The sequence below is a fragment of the Colletotrichum destructivum genome, chromosome 2 (genome assembly GCF_034447905.1).
Source record: "Colletotrichum destructivum chromosome 2, complete sequence".
In the NCBI taxonomy this organism is placed as follows: domain Eukaryota; kingdom Fungi; phylum Ascomycota; class Sordariomycetes; order Glomerellales; family Glomerellaceae; genus Colletotrichum; species Colletotrichum destructivum.
Window position 1 is genome coordinate 5,266,816 of NC_085897.1, and position 20,360 is coordinate 5,287,175.

The 20,360-nt window shown below is 50.1% G+C and overlaps 12 protein-coding genes across 12 annotated transcripts; 5 read left to right on the forward strand and 7 right to left on the reverse strand.

Moving 5' to 3' along the window:
• Nucleotides 1-647: 647 nt before the first annotated feature.
• Nucleotides 648-1,635, forward strand: CDEST_03795 (Putative SGNH hydrolase-type esterase domain, SGNH hydrolase superfamily). The gene is made up of 2 exons (XM_062919954.1): nucleotides 648-1,204; nucleotides 1,266-1,635. The coding sequence occupies exons 1-2, from the start codon at nucleotides 782-784 to the stop codon at nucleotides 1,623-1,625; spliced, it is 783 nt and encodes a 260-aa protein (XP_062776005.1). The 5' UTR covers nucleotides 648-781; the 3' UTR covers nucleotides 1,626-1,635.
• A 1-nt stretch (nucleotide 1,636) lies between these two features.
• CDEST_03796 (uncharacterized protein) lies at nucleotides 1,637-2,417 on the reverse strand. Its single transcript, XM_062919955.1, has 4 exons — nucleotides 2,308-2,417; nucleotides 2,132-2,237; nucleotides 2,025-2,072; nucleotides 1,637-1,974 (listed from the first exon to the last, which is right to left on the reverse strand). Exons 1-4 carry the CDS (start codon nucleotides 2,322-2,324, stop codon nucleotides 1,936-1,938), a joined length of 210 nt encoding a protein of 69 aa, XP_062776006.1. The 5' UTR covers nucleotides 2,325-2,417; the 3' UTR covers nucleotides 1,637-1,935.
• Nucleotides 2,418-2,831: 414 nt separating this feature from the next.
• CDEST_03797 (Putative protein kinase) lies at nucleotides 2,832-5,920 on the forward strand. Its single transcript, XM_062919956.1, has 4 exons — nucleotides 2,832-3,382; nucleotides 3,444-4,454; nucleotides 4,511-5,353; nucleotides 5,413-5,920. The coding sequence occupies exons 1-4, from the start codon at nucleotides 3,317-3,319 to the stop codon at nucleotides 5,608-5,610; spliced, it is 2,118 nt and encodes a 705-aa protein (XP_062776007.1). The 5' UTR covers nucleotides 2,832-3,316; the 3' UTR covers nucleotides 5,611-5,920.
• Nucleotides 5,921-5,924: 4 nt separating this feature from the next.
• CDEST_03798 (uncharacterized protein) lies at nucleotides 5,925-6,510 on the reverse strand. The gene is made up of 3 exons (XM_062919957.1): nucleotides 6,278-6,510; nucleotides 6,174-6,221; nucleotides 5,925-6,085 (listed from the first exon to the last, which is right to left on the reverse strand). The coding sequence occupies exons 2-3, from the start codon at nucleotides 6,212-6,214 to the stop codon at nucleotides 5,983-5,985; spliced, it is 144 nt and encodes a 47-aa protein (XP_062776008.1). The 5' UTR covers nucleotides 6,215-6,221; nucleotides 6,278-6,510; the 3' UTR covers nucleotides 5,925-5,982.
• A 570-nt stretch (nucleotides 6,511-7,080) lies between these two features.
• On the forward strand, nucleotides 7,081-9,216 carry CDEST_03799 (uncharacterized protein). Its single transcript, XM_062919958.1, has 7 exons — nucleotides 7,081-7,346; nucleotides 7,423-7,488; nucleotides 7,547-7,590; nucleotides 7,642-7,850; nucleotides 7,900-8,522; nucleotides 8,581-8,691; nucleotides 8,816-9,216. Exons 1-7 carry the CDS (start codon nucleotides 7,236-7,238, stop codon nucleotides 9,053-9,055), a joined length of 1,404 nt encoding a protein of 467 aa, XP_062776009.1. The 5' UTR covers nucleotides 7,081-7,235; the 3' UTR covers nucleotides 9,056-9,216.
• Nucleotides 9,217-9,430: 214 nt separating this feature from the next.
• On the reverse strand, nucleotides 9,431-10,120 carry CDEST_03800 (uncharacterized protein). Its single transcript, XM_062919959.1, has 2 exons — nucleotides 9,802-10,120; nucleotides 9,431-9,747 (listed from the first exon to the last, which is right to left on the reverse strand). The coding sequence occupies exons 1-2, from the start codon at nucleotides 10,000-10,002 to the stop codon at nucleotides 9,730-9,732; spliced, it is 219 nt and encodes a 72-aa protein (XP_062776010.1). The 5' UTR covers nucleotides 10,003-10,120; the 3' UTR covers nucleotides 9,431-9,729.
• Nucleotides 10,121-10,895: 775 nt separating this feature from the next.
• Nucleotides 10,896-11,580, reverse strand: CDEST_03801 (uncharacterized protein). Its single transcript, XM_062919960.1, has 4 exons — nucleotides 11,451-11,580; nucleotides 11,241-11,373; nucleotides 11,135-11,182; nucleotides 10,896-11,086 (listed from the first exon to the last, which is right to left on the reverse strand). Exons 1-4 carry the CDS (start codon nucleotides 11,453-11,455, stop codon nucleotides 11,060-11,062), a joined length of 213 nt encoding a protein of 70 aa, XP_062776011.1. The 5' UTR covers nucleotides 11,456-11,580; the 3' UTR covers nucleotides 10,896-11,059.
• A 444-nt stretch (nucleotides 11,581-12,024) lies between these two features.
• On the forward strand, nucleotides 12,025-15,195 carry CDEST_03802 (Putative protein kinase). The gene is made up of 5 exons (XM_062919961.1): nucleotides 12,025-12,290; nucleotides 12,354-12,380; nucleotides 12,481-13,500; nucleotides 13,562-14,311; nucleotides 14,363-15,195. The coding sequence occupies exons 1-5, from the start codon at nucleotides 12,273-12,275 to the stop codon at nucleotides 15,077-15,079; spliced, it is 2,532 nt and encodes an 843-aa protein (XP_062776012.1). The 5' UTR covers nucleotides 12,025-12,272; the 3' UTR covers nucleotides 15,080-15,195.
• A 1-nt stretch (nucleotide 15,196) lies between these two features.
• On the reverse strand, nucleotides 15,197-15,774 carry CDEST_03803 (uncharacterized protein). The gene is made up of 3 exons (XM_062919962.1): nucleotides 15,616-15,774; nucleotides 15,499-15,546; nucleotides 15,197-15,445 (listed from the first exon to the last, which is right to left on the reverse strand). Exons 1-3 carry the CDS (start codon nucleotides 15,724-15,726, stop codon nucleotides 15,395-15,397), a joined length of 210 nt encoding a protein of 69 aa, XP_062776013.1. The 5' UTR covers nucleotides 15,727-15,774; the 3' UTR covers nucleotides 15,197-15,394.
• A 907-nt stretch (nucleotides 15,775-16,681) lies between these two features.
• On the forward strand, nucleotides 16,682-18,405 carry CDEST_03804 (Putative Mg2+ transporter protein, CorA-like/Zinc transport protein ZntB; the record flags this gene model as incomplete). The annotated part of the gene is made up of 7 exons (XM_062919963.1): nucleotides 16,682-16,798; nucleotides 16,850-16,912; nucleotides 16,968-17,011; nucleotides 17,064-17,260; nucleotides 17,319-17,956; nucleotides 18,013-18,144; nucleotides 18,199-18,405. 7 exons carry the CDS (start codon nucleotides 16,682-16,684, stop codon nucleotides 18,403-18,405), a joined length of 1,398 nt encoding a protein of 465 aa, XP_062776014.1.
• CDEST_03805 (Putative major facilitator superfamily, MFS transporter superfamily) lies at nucleotides 18,371-20,296 on the reverse strand. The gene is made up of 4 exons (XM_062919964.1): nucleotides 19,853-20,296; nucleotides 19,643-19,801; nucleotides 19,280-19,582; nucleotides 18,371-19,223 (listed from the first exon to the last, which is right to left on the reverse strand). Exons 1-4 carry the CDS (start codon nucleotides 20,147-20,149, stop codon nucleotides 18,738-18,740), a joined length of 1,245 nt encoding a protein of 414 aa, XP_062776015.1. The 5' UTR covers nucleotides 20,150-20,296; the 3' UTR covers nucleotides 18,371-18,737.
• On the reverse strand, nucleotides 18,534-18,720 carry CDEST_03806 (uncharacterized protein). Its single transcript, XM_062919965.1, has one exon. The coding sequence runs from the start codon at nucleotides 18,716-18,718 to the stop codon at nucleotides 18,545-18,547; it is 174 nt and encodes a 57-aa protein (XP_062776016.1). The 5' UTR covers nucleotides 18,719-18,720; the 3' UTR covers nucleotides 18,534-18,544.
• Nucleotides 20,297-20,360: the final 64 nt, after the last annotated feature.

The window sequence follows — 20,360 nt, forward strand, 5'->3', positions numbered from 1 at the left end:
CTACAGATGCTATATATTGGATAAGTGACAAATTGCAGTCCAAGTGATTGAACGCTGTGCTTAATCCAATGTGACGTAGACGGCTAGGAAAGCAAAAGTCCAGTCCCAGTTTCCACAGACACAGATCTATCTCGTTCAACATGGTTCTAGAGGTGGGGTGCCGTGAGTTAGCAACTGAATGCGAATTGTCAAGTAGACTATCCGTCAAGATTTTTACCTCATAGTGCCTTAACACTCGCAACTACATGTACCGCTTAGGAACCATCTATGAACAAGTGGCACGGCCATCTCGGCCGAATGATCCCACGGGCACGGGAAAGACCGAGTGACAGACGTGGGCTCCCCCGCATTATGCCATGCCAAGCTTCCCGTTGTCCGAGATCGTCCAAACCTGACAGCGAGATCAACGGAAGCAAGATCTCGTCTCCGCAGCAACTCTGCCGCACTTGGATATAAGCCTTCAGAGTTGAAGAAAGCGGCTAGACAGGCGGGGAAACCATTGGTGGGAATGACGTGGGGACATCGCGGCATTGATACCCATGTTGCCGTGATCGCTTCTCTCGGCGTAGTCTTCGCCGAGATGTTACGATGCTACTCTGAAAGTCTGTTTCGATTGTTCATATATATTAAAGCTCGTTTTCCTTGAGCCACGCTGTAAAACTCTGCCCAACTGCGAGAGACCAGCTTGTTCTGCATCGTCAACTGCCTTGCATCATTCGACGCATCTTCAGCTGCCCTGTGCATATTTTTTGGCGTCCCACGAATTTCTTGACTCGTCAAGATGAGAGTTCAAAGCATCGCAGCCATCTTGGCAGCGGCCGTCACATCGGTCTCCGCAATTCCATTCGGACACGGTAGCGTGTCGGAAACCCGTTCGACCAAGCCTCCCTACTTTCTGCTTACCGGCGACTCGACTGTTGCCATCAACGGCGGTTGGGGCAACGGATTCTTGTCCTTCGTCGAGTCGCCGGCCGATGGCAAGAACTATGGCAAGAGCGGTGCCACAACCGTGTCATTCAGAGCCCAAGGCATTTGGAAAACCGTCATAGAAGAGGTCAAGGCAAACAAGGACGACTTCAGTCCCATTGTCACAATCCAGTTCGGCCACAACGACCAAAAGGCCGCGGCGAACATTTCCCAAGAGCAGTTTCAAGCCAATCTCGAAGCTTTGGCGAACGAAGTTACGGCTGCTGGCGGAACTCCTGTGAGTCTACCCTTGCAAGGTATACCCAGAATGAATGTGGCTAATGAAAACTATTTTCAAGATCTTGATCACCTCTCTTACGCGTCGCACCTTCAGCGGCGGCAAGGTCATCCAGAACCTCGAGAACGAGCGCCTCCGGGCCATTGCCGCCGCAGAGGCTGTGGGTGCCACGTATCTGGACCTGAACACCGCCAGCACCAACTATGTCAACGCCATTGGCAACGCAAATGGGCGCAAGTACGACCTGTCGTCTGGCGATGCCACGCACTTGAACCCTGCCGGAGAGGTTGTATTCGGTCGCCTGGTTGCGGACCTGCTCCTTGAGAAACGGGAGGATCTTGCCGAGTTCATCAAGGAGAACAAAGCGCTGAGCGACAAAATCAAGGCTGGCGTGTTTGCCACCGGTGACGAGACAGACTAAGCGTATCTCCTTATAGAAACCTTCCTATGCTAATACCTGTCACATCTTGAGTTGCCGTGATTCCACCAGCATTTGCCCTCTACAATCCTAAGAAGCATTCTCGAATCCACTGATCATTGTAATGCACTCGGCGAATTTCTGTGGTCCTTCAAAGACTAACCGCCAACCCACAAGCACCCGCCCAATCGCGATGAAATTGAAATCTAATCTTATCTGCTTCACCAAAAGCAGCAAGCCAGAAGGAAGAAGTCCTATATTCCCGACGTCTTCTCGGCTCAACGCATGTGAGCCTCGTCGAGTAAAAGCGGTGCTATCGACATCTGCTGTAGAAGCAATTCGTCAATTCACCCTAGCTCAACGTCAGCCAGCACATGAAATACTGAAGGGGCAAAGACATACAGGCGACAATGGCCTTTGAGCGTAGATCCGATAGCTGTTGTGCCTCATCTGTATTTGAGCGTGTTAGAATTTGTGTCCCAAGACTTTGCGGGTATGGAAGACCTGACCTCTACTCGATAGCTGAGACCCATTTCCCCAAACTTCTGCTTCAGCAGCACGGATAGCTTCTGAGGGTCAACCTGACGCGCTGGCACGACAAGTTTCTCTTCATTTCTGAGGGCCCAACAATGGTTAGGAGACCATCACGCGTGCATTCGCTTACTCTCGCCGGAATCTATCTCACCTGTGATCCCAAGTCATTTCGCTTGCTGCCTGCCAACTGGAAAGTCTGTGTTCTATGATTGTAGTTTGATGATGGCTTCTAAACTGATGCCAGAACTTTGGAGAAAATAGCCACCCAGGGTGTTGTGGGGTTCGGGCATGTATAATCTGGGATTGAGACAGCCTGATCTTGCTTTTGTCACCTGATTATCTGCGTCACGCCAGCCTCATTATTTGTTTGAAAGTGCAAGAATGATTGGGCATGTGTGAGACTGCATTAAGCACAGCCCCCGTCATTCCATCGAGTTGGTGCATAGTCACCAAGTTGGTGTGTGGTTTCGGGATTTCATTGGCCTTGAAGTATTGCCCTTTAAATTGGGTGGCACGGCTGACCGTTTTGGCGCTTCTTAGGTGAGAAGAAAGGAGAAAGGATATGCCTCCGGCATGTCAGAGGCCTCAACGAGCATATCGACGCCTGTGATGACTCGGTCAGCCAGCATCGACTCGTCATGATGCCGCAGGCCAGAAAGCAGATATCAAGTCAAGTTTTTTCCACGCATAACCGAATCCGTTCGTGGACGTACCTTAGTTTGCTTTGAATCACACAAAAACCTCTAAGAAAACTGCGTTATTTCAGGCTCGAGCCTCAGGCGCGTATGTTGCACTCAGCCTTGAGTGAACCCCTTGTTTTCGCCCCCAACTCGCAGAGCAGCCCTTCAGCTGAATGCAGGACATAAGAAGCGCTACGTTCACTGGCCTCAACCCTTCTAGGTTAAGCCATCCTCAGCTTTTGTTAAACTCCCCAGCCTGCTGCGTCCGCATGGTCTCCGCTGAGCTACATCCTCTTGTTCCATTTTCTCCGTAGCGGTCAGGCGATGATGGACGGATGTGTGAGTCCTGACAGGGCTACAAGATTCCTTGTAGTCGTTTCAACGTGTGCGCTTTCACTTCTATATTTAATAACGACGTATCCTGAACATACAGCTAATCCTTTCCAATTGCCCAACTGAGGACACAACCACACCACCAAGATGACCATGCAAGGCAGAAACCGCTCTGCAAACAAGTCTGCCTCCGAAGACTGGGCCGGAGAAGTGGTGAGTGACCATCTTGCTGCCCCAAGCTTGAGAATTCGATCCTTTCTAAGGCGTATTGTAGCAATCATTGGTCGAAAAGTATGAGAACAAGGACCGTAATGGCGCAGATAACCCCGCAATCAGTGCTATCCATGGGCAGTCTGGCGTTTCCAGACGTCGTACCCGGGAAAACATCGACCTTTCGGAGAACAGCCCCAGGCCCAACCTCCAGTTTGCGAAGTCAGACCAAGGCTCTATCGGCCAAGACATATCCAGAATCAGGACTCAGAAGTCTCTAGAATCTATCAGCACTTGCGTTGATCACGGTGACAGCTATCGCCTGTCCAACCGCGACACGACACCTCCATCGGCTGATCAAAGTGGCTCGCTCCCTCAACTGCGGGAGGAAGTGCTTCACGCGGTGGGGCAGCATGATCACTTGGAGCCTAGGCATCCAGGGACTCGTCTTGAACTCCAGAAAGAACTCTTCAATGCTCTGGAGCGCCAGAGCAACGACAAGGAGTTTCTTCCTCTCCAGGCTCTCGACGACTTCATTACCGAGAATACAGTACAACGAGAGCTTGAGGCTGAATTCGATCATTTATCTAAGTCAGAGATAGAAGCCTGCGTGCACTATGTCTGTACTAGGAAGAAAATCAGCGATCCCAGGACCAAACACCTCAAGTTCACCTCTGGCCAAAGGATCTTTGCTCTCCTCATCATGATTGAGGGGTTGGATAGCTTTCTCAATCTCATGAGTCAAGGCCTTCACGACATTGATTTACCTCTAAAAGACAACTGCCAGCGTAGTTCTCATCGACCAAAGACATTTACTTGTTTCCAGTCTTGGTCCCCGTTCAGATTGCGATCCTTCGATGAGTGGCAATGGAAGCTGTTGGCACCGTATTTTTCCACGACCAAAGACAGAGAAGAGAGAGTCTTGTTTTACAGCTTGCCTGCTCCGACAGTAATGCCATGGCTTTCAGAAACAGGACCGAGGTCGGCAGATCCTGAGCCAGATCGTTTCGGGGGCTATAGCACAGTGAAGAAGGTCAAGATTCACCCTTCACATCACAACTTCCAATTCCCAGAGGTATGTCACATCGGCACTGTATGCTTTCGGAATAGCAATCACTAAGTCCCATCCAGGGACGCGAGCCTTGCTTTGCTGTGAAGAAGCTGTATACGCGTAACAAGAAAGAATTCGACCGCGAAGTCGACGCTCTGAAGAGGTTCAACACCAGAACAAACTCAAATCTTGTTCAATTGTTGGCGACATATCGGCATCACAACAATTACTGCCTCTTGTTTCCTGGCGCAGATGGGAATCTGAAAGATCTTTGGGAAGCAAACCCTCAACCGGTCGCAGAACCTAGTTACAAGAGAGCGATGTGGATGGCCGAGGTGTGTCATGGCATTGCCACGGGTCTGTCGCAGATCCACCAGCATAGGACCACGGAAGAAATACGCCGGGATGCGATCGAAATTGCGAAAGAGGATAAGAAAGGGGATTCACCTGCTGGGATACTTTCTAACACCCCAGCAAATCTTCGCCAGAACGATGACCGATTCGGTAGGCACGGCGATATAAAGCCTGAGAATATCCTATGGTTCAAGAACTACAAGGCGGACAGCTACCTCGGCGTTCTGCAGATCTCGGACTTTGGACTCACAAGGTTTCATAGCAAGCATTCTATTTCGAAACACATGTCGGAGGCTGTTGGGGGCCGGACTTACAGAGCACCCGAGTTCGACACCACGAGGAACGGGTTCGATCAATCGTACGACATATGGACTCTGGGTTGTGTATACCTTGAATTCATCACTTGGTACCTCCTTGGTTGGGACCAAGTGGATGACTTTTCTCAGAAGCGGACGGAGGAGGACGACGAAGCCTTGAAATCTTTTAACAAAGATGGGTTTCCAGAAGACAAGTTCTATAAGTTGGACGGCGACGGATCCCGGGCCACTGTCAAAAGCAGTGTCACTAGAGTGAGTCAGCGCTGTTAAGTTCCAGACACAAGCAAGCAACTGACTGAGCCGACACACAGTGGTTCAAAGTGCTTCATTCCCGGCCAGACTGCACCGATTACATACATCAGTTCCTGTACTTTGTCGAAGGTCGGATGCTTCGAGTTATGAAAACAGAGCGAGCAGAATGTGGTGAGGTTGCAGGGGAACTTTGCAAACTACTCGAACAGTGTGATAAACGTCCGGAATTTTGTCTGCATGGTATACCTGAAATCTGAAATAGCACCCAAAAAGATGAGATGGAGAAGAGAAGGTCTCTTAACAAATCCACTTCCCAGGATGCTGAACAAAATGGTTCCCGGTGAGCATTGTCCGGAGGGGGTAATATTTCTCGCGCGTTGGGCCTTTCGTTTGAACACATAACACTACATAAGGTGGTCTCTGGAAGGGCATAATCAAGGCCTAAGTAGGAGAAACACGCATCTACTTGTATCTTTCGGTAATTTTCTTTCACTTGCGAGGAGTATATACCGACTAGAACCTAGAAATAGAAGAAGTGGTGCGTCCGTTGTTGAGAAGTGGCATCATGGACAGATGTACTTGCTATTGAGGACATGCGACCACGTTGACGAAGCCACTCCTGCGTATCCCTACCGACCCCTCCTAGTCATATCATCGTCTATCCTATCACCAACCCTCCCCTTGTGTAGCATAGTGCGTCGCGATGTTCTCTTTGATTGTCTCGATTTCTTCCTAATGCTTCATTAGCTAAAGTATCACCGCCCAACATGTCAGATGGCAAGACGTGATGCTGTCAGAATGCACCGAATCCCACACATACATGTCGAAGTGCCCGAGGCAGGATGAGGTGGTAATGGTCATATTTAACCTGGAAATATCAGAATGCTTAACAGCCGGTTCAGAGCCACTGAAGGCTTAACTTACCTCTTTGATTTGGTGCTTGTTTCTGCCAAAGATCCGGTCGAGCTCTCGTTTGAGATCTTCCTGGCCCTGGTAGGCAATCGGTAACTGTTGCTCAACCCATTGAGCCTGACGGGATGATCGGTGTGACCTCATGGCCGAGGCCCTATCATTGGTGAAAAGAGTGATCGAGGCTGGAATGAAGGTTGCCTATAGCGAGTCCAATCTCAAACCGAGTGGGAATGGTTGCTCAGAGCTGAGAACGATGTGGAAAAAAGACAGTCATAAGCTAAAGTGGCAAAGGTTTCGATTCATTTAATTATTTTCTTCAAGGCAAGGTATAGATGATTTGCAGGGGCGAGCTTGCTTTCGCAAAAGTACGTCCATTTCGCCCGGGACGCTGCAAGACGGCTGTGAAGTTGCACATGAGGCTCAAGCTATCATCAAAAGTAAAGCAGTGTCTCATCTGGCGTGTGCAGTCGTTAAAACCGACGGTAACTAATATGCATGGTTCAAGTGCAATGCACATGTGACGAGAAGCGATGGCTCTTGTTGGCTTCTGCCAACACACCAACTCAGCAGTGAGAAAGGTGAGGCGGGAAAGATAAGCATGCCGTACCATACCCTGCTCCCGTTGGGCGGCAAGGCAGTGTCAGCTGGATTTGATGGCTTGTATTGGATGGATGCTTACCGAGCAAGTCTGCCTGACATGCAGGACTAAAATCAGGTGTGACGCATCTTATCATACAGTACTGCTACACCCAGACAAAACAAGCGGCAGATCCACGAGTGTGGTTTTCTTCGTGCATGGTAGGCAGCAGTCAGCACTTTTTTTGTTCAGTTTCTTTTCACGATAGTTATTCGTAGCGTTGTCTAGAAGTACATGCCCAACCGGTTCACCTACTCGCAAATAATTCCGTCGCAGAGTTTTTAGACGATCGAGTGATACTTACAGTGGACCAAGACCAAAGAACCCCGAAGTATGGACTGGGCACGCAGTGATCCCCGTATGGGTGACAAAAATCTTCGGACATTTCGATATCATCCGGCGCCTTGTCGCGTTGTCAAAAGGAAGCAAACGGGTGCGAATGAGGTTTGCATGACCCTCCGAGCAAAAAAAAAAAAACCAAAAAAAAAAAAAAACCAGACTCGATACTCACTAAGCATAGGGTCCTGTCTCTTTAGCTGTTACAGTTGGCGCAAGTGAGGGTGACTGGAAAAGCGCCTTCGACAAGGTTAGTTGTTGCCAAGCAAGATCTGGATTTGAAGCTTCGTTACTCATGTTTATCTCAGAAGATTTTCGGAGATATCGATGCGTCTCATGAGGGGCTCTTGATGTAAGTATTGTGTTCCGCAGCCACAGGCTTGAGGTTAAAGGTTGATAACAGACTTGCGACGAGAGCGGCAGAAAAGCCCATTACCAACTCACACGAAACTACGATTCTTTCCAAGCTCCCGTTCTCGCGGCCCAGTTGGTTGCAAATCATGGAAAAGTTTCACATTCATGATTCGGTCGCCAGGCTTATCAACCGAAACACTGCCGCGGAATTTTCCCGCAGCCAAATGAGCCCAAGCAATCTCGAAGGTCTAGCCATAGGTTAGTTTATCTCGCACCAGAAAGGAGGGTTTTAGTCTCACTCATGCAGTCTACAATTGCCGCTCGTCGGCTTCATGGCCGGGTGACATTGCTCTGTCTGTAACTTGGTTCCCAGAAAGGTGGAAGTGGTACGCCGTGTTTTACGGCTGCGACAACGCAACGGCAAAGAACATTGAACATCGACTGAACAATTGCGAGGATGCAACTTGCCACCCCCTCATTCTGTTGGGAATGTTTGCCGAGTTAGAAAGACGACGACAGATCAGCCTTGTCGACAAAGGCAGTCTAGACTTCCTCAGCGCTGTATCCAGCTTGAACAGTACTAACCACCAGTTGGATGACAGCGAATATGCCAGCCCGGTAGCTTCCAGTGCTGGATCTCACGACAACAGCCTTGCCATTGATCCCTGGCTTAAACTTTCGCATCTGAAGAACGGTATACAAAACTGGAAGGACCAGCTACTCAAGATGGTAACCCATGCCGATGAGCTCAACGAGTCTTACTTAAAGTCTGATCCCAACTCCACGGTGACCGTCAACGAATTCCGAAGCCAAATGCGTAGAATCGGGGGTAGGATCAAAGACAGACTAGAGGATATCATTCGCGACTGCGACGAACAGATGAGAAAATGCCAAACAAATTTGGATGGAATCATTCTGGCTGATCAGATGGTGAGTTGATCAAGAGTCGTTTTGTTTCATCTTTTCTAATCATTGGACCCATTTCTAGGCTCACACGCAAGCAAACATGATTATAGCTTCAAGGACGAAAGTGGACAGTAGCCAGATGAAGTCAATCGCTTTGCTGACCATGATCTTTCTCCCAGCTACTTTTGTTGCGGTAAGCACACCAATGCGATCGAATCTCAACCTGACTGCTCTTCAATGATGTTTAGCATTGTTTCTTCACACAAACACCTAAAAGTACGTTCGTAGCATGAAGTCTCACTGACAGCCCTCCACAGACCTTGTTTTCAATGACCTTTTTCAACTGGCAACCAAATTCAAAAGATGGAGAAGTCGTCGTCTCACCTCGAATATGGATCTACGCAGTTATTGCGGGTGGATTGACCATGATAACACTGATTACTTGGTTCTTATTTCTCAGAAGACGGCTAGCGAGGAAGCAGCTACGTCAACCGTCAAAGTTGGCAACTTTACTCACGACATTTCGACTTAGAACTCAACAGGTAGAAGACGAGTAGCTAGACGGCCATGGAGACATGAACAACGGCAACCAAATTGAGCGGTGTTCTTCTTGATCAATTGGTCTGTAATTATCATTAGCACGCTTGTATTGCTTCAAAATAGTGGAATAAAGACTGGCTGAGACTATACAATTACTACAATTACACTATCTCGCAACATATAGCGCTAAAATACTGACTTTTCTCTATCATGTTCGCCTCGAAAAGTGTCTATCTCAGTCGCCATAACATCTGGCAATCATATTTTGCACTTTTTTTGCGTTTCAGCCAAAAACCGCAGTCATGGCGGGATATCATCTGAAGCACAGGGTTAGCATTTCACCGTTAGACTAGAAAAAGCAAGCGACCGATGTTTAAAATTGGAATAGGTGGCACATGCGAATGTGTCTAAAGGCTTTCTACCCCCAGCCTTCCAAAATTTAAACTCTTGAGATCTCAGAGACCTAAAGCTCGAAAAACACCAAGCTAAATAGCTAACGCCTTTGCCTAGGACCCTCAGCTCCATCATCTTCGATGCCGATCGATGTTGCGTTCATTAATAAGTCGTAAGAATTGAGTACAGCATTCTATCACATGTTCCACTTTGAGTGAGTGCGTATTACTGCGTGCCGGCGCCGTGAGAGTCACATCACTCTTCAGATGAGTTTACGTGCAGGCTTCAGGATTGGCAATCACCCGCGCAAAAAAGCCTAGAGACCATGTTAGGAGTTAAGATATCTTGAGAGTTTGTGGTGAAAGGATACCCAGTTGATTTGTCGTTCTGTTGAGGGTGCCTTGATGGAATAGAAGTTATGCCGCATCTCTACTTTGTAGTTGATGTCTCCATAGTTTTCCTTCAGGAAGCTGGAGAGACGTTGTGGGCTCGATACATATTTTGACGGGATTTTGTGTTCCTGGAACCCTCCCTGGACAGATATGGTCGAACCAATGTCTGACGTGGGCATGGTAGTGGACTGATTTGAGTTGCGAAGGCGAGTAGTCTCTGGGAACCACTTCTGGATCGAGGAGCTCTTCTCCGTGTAAAAGCTTGTTATTCGTGCAGATGCTTAGTCTTGTAGAGTGTTTGTTGTGCCGATCGATAAGTTTTCAACATGCGCACATTTGCCGTAGATATTATATAGCACTCGACCATGAGCTTCACTTGAACGAGCCACATCAGCTGGTGGCACCTGATGTGATTCACGCACGGCAGGGGAAAACGACATAACAAGGCGGAAAAAGTGGAAAAACCCCCCTTATTCACTGCCCTAGGACTCACTGCCCCTGCGACTCATTCCTTGTCGAAGTGACTGGATCCTGAGAGCCATGACTGAGACGTCGCAGGAAGGTGCATAGTGGCCGCCTCAATCTTCATGTTGGCTGGGTGCTTTACGCAGAAGGGATTGCGTCTGAGCCCCCTGCATAAGGCTGATTGGCTAACATGCCACACCAAGCTCACTTATGAGGCACAGCCTGATTTCAAAAGCGTCTGTTTGACCGTCTGTGTAGCCTGCTATGGGAGCCTGCAGGATGTCTTGGCCATGCATGCATGAGCTGATGACGACTCGTTGGTGCATAGCCCCCCTCACCTTGAACGCCCCCAGTAGGTAGGCTTTTGCTGGGGTTGAGCAGGCAGCAGCGCCATTGTCTTGGATTTTGGGGTTCCATGCGTCCATTTGATCTACCGACATTTTCTTTTGGCATTCTCGAAGCAGGCTGCAATCTCTTCGGTTGTCGTCGCTCATCCTGCAGGGCTTAGAAGCAACACAGCCGCTTCCAATGACGGTGACCTTTAGGGGGATTCGGTGTCTCGGAGTCGAGTGGGGCCGTCCGGACACCGAGGGTTCGGGATCGTTGCCGGGCGAGCAGAAATAAATGACACTTTTTGTAAGAAGACAAAGTTCCAAGAATGAGAAGTAATGGAAAGTGAAGTCATCAATCAAGGATATTTATCTAACAGGTGTCAAACTCCGCGCATCAAAACTAGCCTCTGGGCTAAAACATTCGACCCATTCCAGACTGTCAATATACGCATTGGTTTATTTCCTCCTGGACACAGTCAGCATTGCATCAACTTCCGCCATGTCTTCCATTTACCTGAGATAGATGCCCCCTCGCGGAGATTGAAAATTTGTTGTGCCTCATCTTGATGGTTTACTCGTCAATTAGGTGTTTTATGATCTTATTCGCAGTCTGCGCTTACTTCCACACGGTACATTTTCTGCCCAAACCTTTGGTCCAAGACCTTTGACAGCTTTGCCGGATCAATGGACTGGCTTGCTAGCACTTGGGTCGGACCCGACCCGGTGTAGGAGCTTTTTCTTTGAGGACAGGCGCTGTGAGCCAAACCGATGAGCGTCAGTAAAAGGCCATGATGATGAGGCTGAATGACAGATGTTCTAGGCAGACTCACTTCATAGTATTATCGGAAACGCAAAAACAGTTCGACTGGTGAGCTCGATGAAGTAAAAAGTCGCGTCAGTAGCTTGGTGACACTTTTTCCACTCTCGCGTGGGTGCGAGCCTGCAGTTATTGACCCGGGTCCCTACACCCACTTTGCCCCCCCAGCAGGCATACCGGCGGCAGCGAGGTGGCTAGCCTGCTGGTTTGGGGGCAAATCCTCCTAGTGTCACTCTTATCGGCGGCGCGGCGGCTGGATGCGCGTCGATTCAATAGGTCCCTCAGCTGGGGGTCACACAAAACTCGGATTCTTGAAAGAGTCCGTGTTCCAGTCAGCCCCAGCGATTCAAGTTCCCTGGTAAATGCTTGCAATCTAGGTCGCCTGTGGCCCCCAATAAATGCAGTGGGAGCTGCATACATCGTAGGGAGCTGAACAGGGAGGCACAGCCACGGTGTCTATGCAGGTGACAGCCTGCATGAGAAAACTACTGGCGAACTGCATCCCTTTCCTGTGTCCTTACAGTATAACAGGCGGTGGTTTAAGGAATGATCAGCGTAAGCGGGTGGAAGTGGCTTACAGGCGTTTCCTCGCTGCTCGTCATTCCGCATCAAACGGCTTCCACCCATTTCCGCCCCCAAGGTCTTAGCTCAGGGCCGCCGTGCAACAATCAGAGCCTCGCCATATGGGACCATGATTGATTGACACCAGGAAAGCCTTGCTCGAATTTCATAAACGACTTGTGCTCCCGCAGTGTATCTTCCAACTTCTAGCCTTCTGAGCCAGTCAACCAACAGTCCGTCACATCTCGGCTCAACGGAGTTACACGCTCGTGCAATGGCAGTAGACCAGTCGGTAAGATCAACTGATTTTACGCGTGACCAAAAATGAGAAAGCATATTTTGCTGACAAAGCCAGGAATATGTTCCATTCGGTGTAGCAGGGGTATGTTGCCACCTTACGTCAACTCTCGATCTCGCGCGGGTGATAGTCCGACGGGCCGGACCGTGCTTCTTGTTCGAATCCAAGCTAACAACCATGTTAGGAACCTAATCATGACTCAAGTGCATACGGCGGTGAAGATGTCAATGGGAAGAACCTGGAGAATCCCGCATTGCGTTTGACTGCCGACGACGGCACAGAAACGGAGTTGGGCAATGTCGCAAATGCCGAGCCTGCTACTGGCGGGCTCGTGAGAGCCATGACGGGACTCGAAAACGACCTCTCCTCAGTGAGGTCACTGATCAAGTCAAGGACCCCTTCTGATGTTCAAACGCTTGTCATCGACCATGGTGACACAGCACAATTGCAGCAACAAGACCAAGATGGTCAGATTTCTGCTCCCGAGTCGCCTGGAAACGATCTTGCAGGTATCGGCGGGACACTTAGAGAGGAAAAGATGGAAGCCGACGACAAGCTCGAGCTATCGGATGCCGAAAGCGAAGATGCAGACGACCTCTGGAGTTTGCTCGACGACAACCTCATCACCCCACCGCCACACGATGGCAAGAAGTTCCTTCCCTTGAACGAGCTTCGAAGGATCATTGCGAAGCCCAAGGTCCGGCGGGCGTTGAGAAGCATTTTCCCGGACGAGAAGGCTGCTGAGTACGCCAACGCCGTGTGCAATAGGACCATCTACAGCGACAACCAACAGACGACGCGGCAGAGGATGTTCGCCATTCTTGTGCTCACGGAAAACATTGGCGCTTTACCCAGCCTCATTGATGAAGACCTCCACGACGCACACCTCCCTTTCCAGGAAGTTCGAGACGAAGGCGGGAAGAAATGGTACTTGTGTTGCAAAGGGAAAGACGGCACTCGCATACGATTCGAGGGAAGTCGCAAGTGGACAAACCCGAAGATCAAATCCTTTGTTGACAAGCAGTGGCACTTTCTCTCTCCTTTCTTCAACATGTTGGCAAACAAGCCGTTGGCATATCCTCTCGAGCCCATGATCATTCTCCCGTTTCTTGAAGGGGACGAAGGACACGACAACACGGTCTATGGCGGTTACAGCACGGTTTGGAGAGTCAAGATCCACCACGCGCATCATAACTATCTACACGTAGGTCTCGAACAGCGATGCAACCATGTAGATGAAGCTGCTGACATGAGTTTTATCGTAGCGTGCGGAACCTTACTTTGCGATCAAGAAGCTGCAAAAGTCCGTCGACAAGCGTGCCTTCAATCAGGAACTCCAGGCGCTGAAGACGTTCAACCGTCAGGGCCACGAACACCTGACCAAGTTGCTGGCGACGTATGAGTATCACGGTTACCAATTTTTCCTCTTTCCGTGGGCGGACGGCAATCTCCGAGAGTTCTGGCAGAGATACGATCGCCCGGAACCAAGTCCTCAACTCGTGGAATGGATAGCAGAGCAGTTTGCTGGCCTAGCGTCTGGCCTCGAGCTCATTCAGCACCCGCCGCGGGATACTGTGACGGTGGAAGACCCCAAGGACTTTGGTCGACATGGAGACTTGAAGCCAGAGAATGTGCTGTGGTTTAGGGACAGCAATCAATCCCACAACGTCCCGGGCAACGGGAAACTCAAGATTACGGATTTCGGTCTGACCAGATTCCACAGAGACATTACCAAGTCCAAGGACAATGCCCGGGGACTTGGCGTTTCACTGACATACAAGGCGCCCGAAGTCGATGTGGTTGATCGTGTCTCTCAAGCTTACGACCTCTGGACTATGGGGTTACTCCTTCTAGAGTTCGTGACTTGGTACCTCAAAGGGTGGGAAGGCGTCGATGAATTCTCCAGAAATCGATCAGAAGACGACGTTGGCAATGAGATCAGTATGGACATATTTTACAACCTTGGAATGCAAAACGGGAGGACAGTCGCTATCCTGAAGCCATCCGTCAAGAAGGTGTGTGACTTCATCTCCTACTGCTTTTTTAGATGCTCATGCAAAGCACAGTGGGCTCAGCATTTACACCAAGACCCTCACTGCTCTCTCTTTCTCCATGTTCTCATCACCTACATCACGCACCACCTGATCCGGGTGAACTACAAAGAGAGAGACACGAGCAAGGACGTGGCACATAAGTTGAGGGATATGGCCGAAAAATGCGCAAGAGATCCACAATATGCGTGGTTTGGATGTCCTAAGCCACCGAACAAGTCCGACACCGCCCGCACCGACAACACAGTCTCGGATGACGGCTATGGCGGCGCAGATCGCCAGGAAGTTGCGGATTCGTGCCACACTTCCACAGAGACCTGCTTCCACGATATCTACAAACCAGATTCTATGGAAGACATCGTTGCGCTGGATGATCTGCGCGAGGACACTCCAACACCTACCCGCAGAAGCCTTGCTAATGGGTCAGACGTTATGCCTCCTCCCAGAAGCAACACCAATCAACAACCTTTACACGAGCAAACCGCCGAAACAATGGAATTTCCCTATCAGTTTACTTCGGCACTGACGCACAGCCCTCCCCCTAGCCCACTCTATACTAGCCAGGCAAGCACAATTACTGAGAACGGTGACGAGGGGCGCTTGTCATTCAAAAGGGACCGGGAGGATCTTTTCGATGACTCACTTGGACGGGAGGTAAAGCAGCCGAAGCTGGATGCCAATGGTATGGTCTTATACGGATCAGATCCTGGCCACCTACGCCATACGCAATAGACGAGACTCATGGACAAAAACACGTGTATCATTGTATGCTAGACTAAAGAGTAGAGGTAGTAACTATAGCGTAATGCATCTATTTAATCCCAATCCACCTCGAATAGCGTATAATCCAAAAACCACAGGACTGAGCAACGTGTATTACTAAGTCTCGATGAGAACACGGGAATATAAATGAAATTGACTCCGCTAACAAGCCAAGGCATGGGGGTTCAGAACTTTTTGGACCTTCTTGGACCAGTGTTCCCATCCTCCTCAAAAGTGACTTGATGTCTGTGAGGCTTCACTGGTAATGACGACCTTCCACATTTCTTACTCCCGGTAATGCCACTTGACGTTGTCATGAATTTGCCTGATCTCTCCCTGGCTGTGTAAGCATCACTACATTCTCATATCCGATATCTATGTTGGCTTACCGGTTGAAGTTTCCTGGGAGCTTCAACGAGGTACTGATTGCCCTTCACCTTTTTGGGGCATTAGCAAATGACTAGACTCACACTTGACTGTTGACGATGGGAGAAAAGAACACTCACACTGAGCCGGTACTGATTGGCGCCAAACTTCTTATCCAACTCCTTTGCAACAGGGTCAGGGTCGTTGTAGCACCAGGGCAAAATGGACGGGACGAGTCTTGAGGGTGGCATGGCAAGGCAAGATAGCGTAACAAGTTCACCGAAAATGCCAAAGAGGGGCTGAAATCTCAAAGGGCAGGTAATCGGCCTCTAGGGAAATGCGAAAACAGAGATGCGCCTTATAAGCCTTCTCGGCACGCTTGCACCAGAGAAGAAAGCCTGATTGTTGCGGCTCTTGAATATTGCCAGCACTTGTCCGCCCTGGTAATAAGGCTGCCGGCCAGGCGTTCTAGGCAGATAAGCATGCGGCGGTGATCCTGCACTTCCCGGTATCAAGACGGATAAGCGGAGAACGGATGCATCACGAGTACTGTTTCTCCGGCAGAGAGGACAGGCTGCCCTAATCGGCCGTTGCTTTGAAATCCTCCTGGGAACCCCGCACTTTACAGTCAAGAGTACCTCCTGCTCAGCCCGTATGTGAGGGTGCGTGATGATTGTGCCACCGGCCGCATCCATTTGCACTACTGCATCATGCATGCTGCACGCTGCAACTGATATCGCAACATGAAGCAGGCTGAGCTGCAGACAATGAACCGCTGCTTCTCCGCCCGAATCTTCCTCCCAAATCCAGGCCAATGGCTGCTCAACACACATCCGGTTGTCTGCCAATCACTCTCACTGCTCCCATCACGTAGTCTGATCTGATCCAAGGCCGATTGCCGTCGGGACCATGAGCTGTGGCTGTGGCACTCGCGCCTCGTACCCCGCTCTGGGGAGGGATGTAAGGTGGTACCTTAAAGCCGGGCGATCGTGGGAACACTTTCTTTCAGTTCATGTTGGTGCTACCAGGAAGCAGCCAAGTGGCCCTGAAGACATCTCATTGAGCAGCATTTAGAGGCCGTACCCTCCCAGGGTCTGGTGCACGTGTGAGCTGGTCTTCTGGATTGACACAAGGTGGCCTTGACCGAGTCTGCTGCAAAATAGTCATCATCCTTGGTGCCATACACTGTGGAGCTTCTGATCGAAGATGGAGTGGCCGTCCAAGGCATGTAGGTTCAGAACTCGCGACTTTCGCGCCTTCAAATATGAGGAGCGGTCTTCCAGAGTCATCACCGTCCGTCTGGACGATACATCGGACTTGGAGGTGAAGTTTTCTTATGCCATGAAGTTTTCAACGTACTAATTTTGGTCGTAGGAGGCATTTGTCGATGAAGAACTGACGTCGTCATCGGATTGGGAGTCTTGGCTCCAAAGAACCGTGGGTGCTCATGCCAGGCAAAGCAAGTGGACTGAGCGGTATTGACACGGCACAGGAGACGGATGCAAAAGACGATGAATCGAACACACTCCATATAGTGTAGGTATTGGACAGAGGAACAAGTGAATCTACAGAACTGATTCCAAAATAGACTACTTCGCCGAACTACGAAAACAGTTTCCGAGTGCCCATCACAGATTCACCATGTCCCAGTGTCCCAAGCAACATTTAAGCAGATCACCGAGTCATTCCACACGCATCGGGCTCTAGCTCGAATAATCACTCGCAAAGATACAGAGTTTCTCTATTGTCTACAGGTAAACGAAAGTTTTGAGCCAGAAAGACTAGGTGAGCTTGAAAGCAAACCCCATGCCTCCGTAAGAGGTCTAAATGCTAAGCTGTTTAGTTTACAACTACCGCACTAGTGCAACATGGCCCAACGACGTTGCGGTCTCTGTAACTCATGATCCGAAGCTCCGGTCCACGATGGCAATCTTCTTCGGATTGGACGATGGCCAAGAGCACACGCTAATGGAGAGGATGAAAGATTCACTAGATGATTTCTACCACCCCCTCGCACTAGTCGGTGCGGTGTGCGAATTCGAGCGCGATAGACTGGTCACAGAGCATGCTCGTCCCATGGAGGGCAGATACCTTGAGAAGAATCTAGAGTGGAGTTCTGGCAGCAGCGAGAGTCTCGCATCCGGCTCAGAAACCGAGACAATGGAGGATGTTCTCGGCCTACGCTTCGACTCGAGCTTTCTCTTGACCGGCTTGACCGCTGCCAGGCGGCAACTTTCAAGGATAGTTGAGCACATTGAGGCATTACGCAAAGACGACGAAATGGCTGCATTCATGAGAGGTGCAAGATATTGGGCGAGCAAGGAGATCAAGACCGGGAGCGGAGACGCGGACCGCAGTAGGCAACTCAGGCACACAGCCGGGCGACTTCAACAGCGTCTCAACCAGATCTCCGACGAGTTCGAGATGAAGCTCGATAGCGTCCGAAACTCTATGGAGGACATGATGGCCACAACGCAGGTGGTAAGCAGACTATGCGGCTTGCGCGTTTACTACACGGGCTGAACTTGTGTGCACAGGTCATCAGCCGCATAGCCCGGCATGACAACCAGATAAACATGGCGATTTCTGTGGCCACAAGACGAGACAACTCTCAGATGCGGTCGATTGCCTTCGTGACGATGTTTTACCTCCCTCTCACGAGCATTGCTGTAAGTGAGCCACGAGTTCTCGAGGAAGTTAGGGTCAAACGCTGACTCGAGAAGACGATTTTCTCCATGAACGTGTTCAACTGGGACGCAAAGGACGGGGAGAATCTCATGACGACACACTTTTGGCTTTACTTGGCGGTTGCCGGGGTCTCGACGGTTCTTACTCTTGGGCTTTGGGTTTTTTACACTGGGATGCGAACGAGATTGTTTTTGAAGAAAAAAGATGAGGAAGCAGCTGAGGCTGAGTCACAAACTACATAGCGTGCCGTTGCGATGCGGTATTCAAGGCGCTGTTAGCTGCTCTAGTCGGGATAAATGCCTCTCTCGTCGTCTCCCCTTAAAATCGTATCTGATCAAGACCATCCCCTAAGTCTAAAAATTCAAGTATCAAGGATCAATATCAGATCGGTACAGGTACCTGATGCGTCTTACGCCACGTTGCTCCCAGACGAACAGTGAGATATACCAATCCAGCACATATGAATTGGATACCTGCTGACATTGTCGAAACCCAGCCAACGCCAATCGACTCGATTAACGGGAGGCATATTGCAGTCGAGATTCCTGCGAGCATGTATCTTATCAAGTAATGGCTAGCTGTTGTACATTCGGTTAGCGAACGTCCCTATCGGCGAAAGGATTCGGAGCTTGCCAGAAGCCTCCCCATTTTGGTGTTGCATAACGTCCAAGATGTAAGCATTCAAGCTTGGGAATGCTGCCAACTGCGCAACACCCTGGAGAAACATGCAGATGATGGGTAGCGGTATACCGCCAAATCTCTTGTCCAATGTCCAGCCGTACAAGACCATCGAGGTCGGCAGCATGATGCCCAAAAAGACCAGACTGCTCCGAAGTCTGTCCTCTGGTAAGCGAATACCACGCTTTCGGATCCACGAGGCCACGGTATAGTCGGCCCACCGTCCGCCAATCTGGCTGCCTACCACATAGCCGACGCCTGGAGCGATATAAAGCAAGCCAGACTGCAACGGGGTTGTGAGGTGGAATCTTGGGTTGAGCACATATCGAATCGGGGTCAGGAGGGAGTACATGTTCCAAACCAGTGAAGCAGATGCAAGACACTGCGTGAAAGTTAGCACAAATCACTCTCTGTGTGCGTTGGGCAAGGAAGACCTACAACCAAGAAGAAGTTCTTGTTGCCGTAAAGCTTCAAAATTCTGGAGGGATTTCCCCATTTCCAGAGCTTGCTGCACTTTTCCACCACTCCAAGGCCTGCAAGCTCGGATTTGCGAGTCTTGTGTAGTGTCTCTGGCAAGCAGAAAAAGACGAAGATCAACGCGACGCCGGCAAGACTGGCCTGGATCCAGAAGATGACCCTCCACGATGTGAAAGTCACGACTATACCACCAAGAAGTGGCCCGAATGCAGGGCCAATGGTCGTGCCGGTGAGAAACCAGCCGAGAGACGTTGCTCTCTCAGTCTACATTTCTCTCTCAGTCAGGTACTCGATGTTATAGGCTTGCGGGAGTAGCACGCTTACAGGGTGGTAGATATCCGAAATGCAACTAGACCCAAGGATCAAGAACGAGGTGCCTTGGAAAGCCGTGAATGCTCGAAAGACAAAAAACAACTCCAGCTGGGGCGATAAAGCTGTCCCAATAGTGAATGCCAGGAAAAGTGCGAGGCTATGAAGATAGGCCTATTGCTCATTAGAGTTTGGGCTCGCGAGCGGCAGATGGAGTTCGCCTACTGATCGGCGTCCAAATATATCGGCCCACGGTCCCCATATGAAAGCCGAAAGACCCATGAATGCGAGGTAGACGGCATTGCTGATACTGATGGCCGTCGCTGTCGTGTGATAGGTTGCGACGATTTCGGGCACGGCGGCAAGCACACTCGTTGTTGACACTTGCGCCAGAAAGCCGCAGAAAGCAGCGATGGCTGTAATTATACGCTTTTGCAAAGGTTTGAACCGGGAGTAGACCGAGAGTTGGACTCGGCCTTGGTCTTCGACCTCCAGCATCATCTCTGCGGTGACTGTCGACATCTTTGGCGCTGGTTTCAGATGTTCGAGGAATGGTAGCGCAGAAGGGAAAACTTCCAACTGCCTCTTTAGTTCTATAGTAGAGCGAAGTTGGCAATGATGGCCGATGTCGGCCCAGAGAGCCGACGTGACTCAAATAGAGTTCAGTCCCGGGCCGTCCAGGAGTCGGTCAAATTGCAGTCTGCCGGCCGGAACCCGCAACGGCCGCTCATGT

Bases quoted from the DNA above. Each gene is read 5' to 3' on its own strand.
- CDEST_03802 (XM_062919961.1), top strand. The intron at 12,381-12,480 runs GTATGTTGCCAC...CAACCATGTTAG, and splicing joins TTCCATTCGGTGTAGCAGGG to GAACCTAATCATGACTCAAG. The intron at 13,501-13,561 runs GTAGGTCTCGAA...GTTTTATCGTAG, and splicing joins CGCATCATAACTATCTACAC to CGTGCGGAACCTTACTTTGC.
- CDEST_03799 (XM_062919958.1), top strand. From the start codon at position 7,236: ATGGACTGGGCACGCAGTGATCCCCGTATGGGTGACAAAAATCTTCGG. The intron at 7,347-7,422 runs GTTTGCATGACC...CACTAAGCATAG, and splicing joins AGCAAACGGGTGCGAATGAG to GGTCCTGTCTCTTTAGCTGT. The intron at 7,851-7,899 runs GTTAGTTTATCT...TCACTCATGCAG, and splicing joins TCTCGAAGGTCTAGCCATAG to TCTACAATTGCCGCTCGTCG.
- CDEST_03798 (XM_062919957.1), bottom strand. From the start codon at position 6,214: ATGACCATTACCACCTCATCCTGCCTCGGGCACTTCGACAT. The intron at 6,086-6,173 runs GTATGTGTGGGA...ATGAAGCATTAG, and splicing joins TGCCTCGGGCACTTCGACAT to GAAGAAATCGAGACAATCAA.
- CDEST_03795 (XM_062919954.1), top strand. From the start codon at position 782: ATGAGAGTTCAAAGCATCGCAGCCATCTTGGCAGCGGCCGTCACATCG. The intron at 1,205-1,265 runs GTGAGTCTACCC...ACTATTTTCAAG, and splicing joins CGGCTGCTGGCGGAACTCCT to ATCTTGATCACCTCTCTTAC.
- CDEST_03801 (XM_062919960.1), bottom strand. The intron at 11,183-11,240 runs GTAAGCGCAGAC...TAAACCATCAAG, and splicing joins AGAAAATGTACCGTGTGGAA to ATGAGGCACAACAAATTTTC. The intron at 11,087-11,134 runs GTAAATGGAAGA...GACTGTGTCCAG, and splicing joins CGAGGGGGCATCTATCTCAG to GAGGAAATAAACCAATGCGT.
- CDEST_03803 (XM_062919962.1), bottom strand. From the start codon at position 15,726: ATGCCACCCTCAAGACTCGTCCCGTCCATTTTGCCCTGGTGCTACAAC. The intron at 15,547-15,615 runs GTGAGTGTTCTT...TGCCCCAAAAAG, and splicing joins CCAATCAGTACCGGCTCAGT to GTGAAGGGCAATCAGTACCT. The intron at 15,446-15,498 runs GTAAGCCAACAT...TTACACAGCCAG, and splicing joins CTCCCAGGAAACTTCAACCG to GGAGAGATCAGGCAAATTCA.
- CDEST_03805 (XM_062919964.1), bottom strand. From the start codon at position 20,149: ATGTCGACAGTCACCGCAGAGATGATGCTGGAGGTCGAAGACCAAGGC. The intron at 19,583-19,642 runs GTAAGCGTGCTA...AGAGAAATGTAG, and splicing joins TTTCGGATATCTACCACCCT to ACTGAGAGAGCAACGTCTCT. The intron at 19,224-19,279 runs GTAGGTCTTCCT...ACTTTCACGCAG, and splicing joins ACAAGAACTTCTTCTTGGTT to TGTCTTGCATCTGCTTCACT.
- CDEST_03800 (XM_062919959.1), bottom strand. From the start codon at position 10,002: ATGCCCACGTCAGACATTGGTTCGACCATATCTGTCCAGGGAGGGTTC.
- CDEST_03796 (XM_062919955.1), bottom strand. The intron at 2,073-2,131 runs GTCAGGTCTTCC...GCTCAAATACAG, and splicing joins GTCTCAGCTATCGAGTAGAG to ATGAGGCACAACAGCTATCG. The intron at 1,975-2,024 runs GTATGTCTTTGC...ACGTTGAGCTAG, and splicing joins CTCAAAGGCCATTGTCGCCT to GGTGAATTGACGAATTGCTT.
- CDEST_03797 (XM_062919956.1), top strand. From the start codon at position 3,317: ATGACCATGCAAGGCAGAAACCGCTCTGCAAACAAGTCTGCCTCCGAA. The intron at 3,383-3,443 runs GTGAGTGACCAT...GGCGTATTGTAG, and splicing joins AAGACTGGGCCGGAGAAGTG to CAATCATTGGTCGAAAAGTA. The intron at 4,455-4,510 runs GTATGTCACATC...AGTCCCATCCAG, and splicing joins ACAACTTCCAATTCCCAGAG to GGACGCGAGCCTTGCTTTGC.
- CDEST_03806 (XM_062919965.1), bottom strand. From the start codon at position 18,718: ATGCTCGCAGGAATCTCGACTGCAATATGCCTCCCGTTAATCGAGTCG.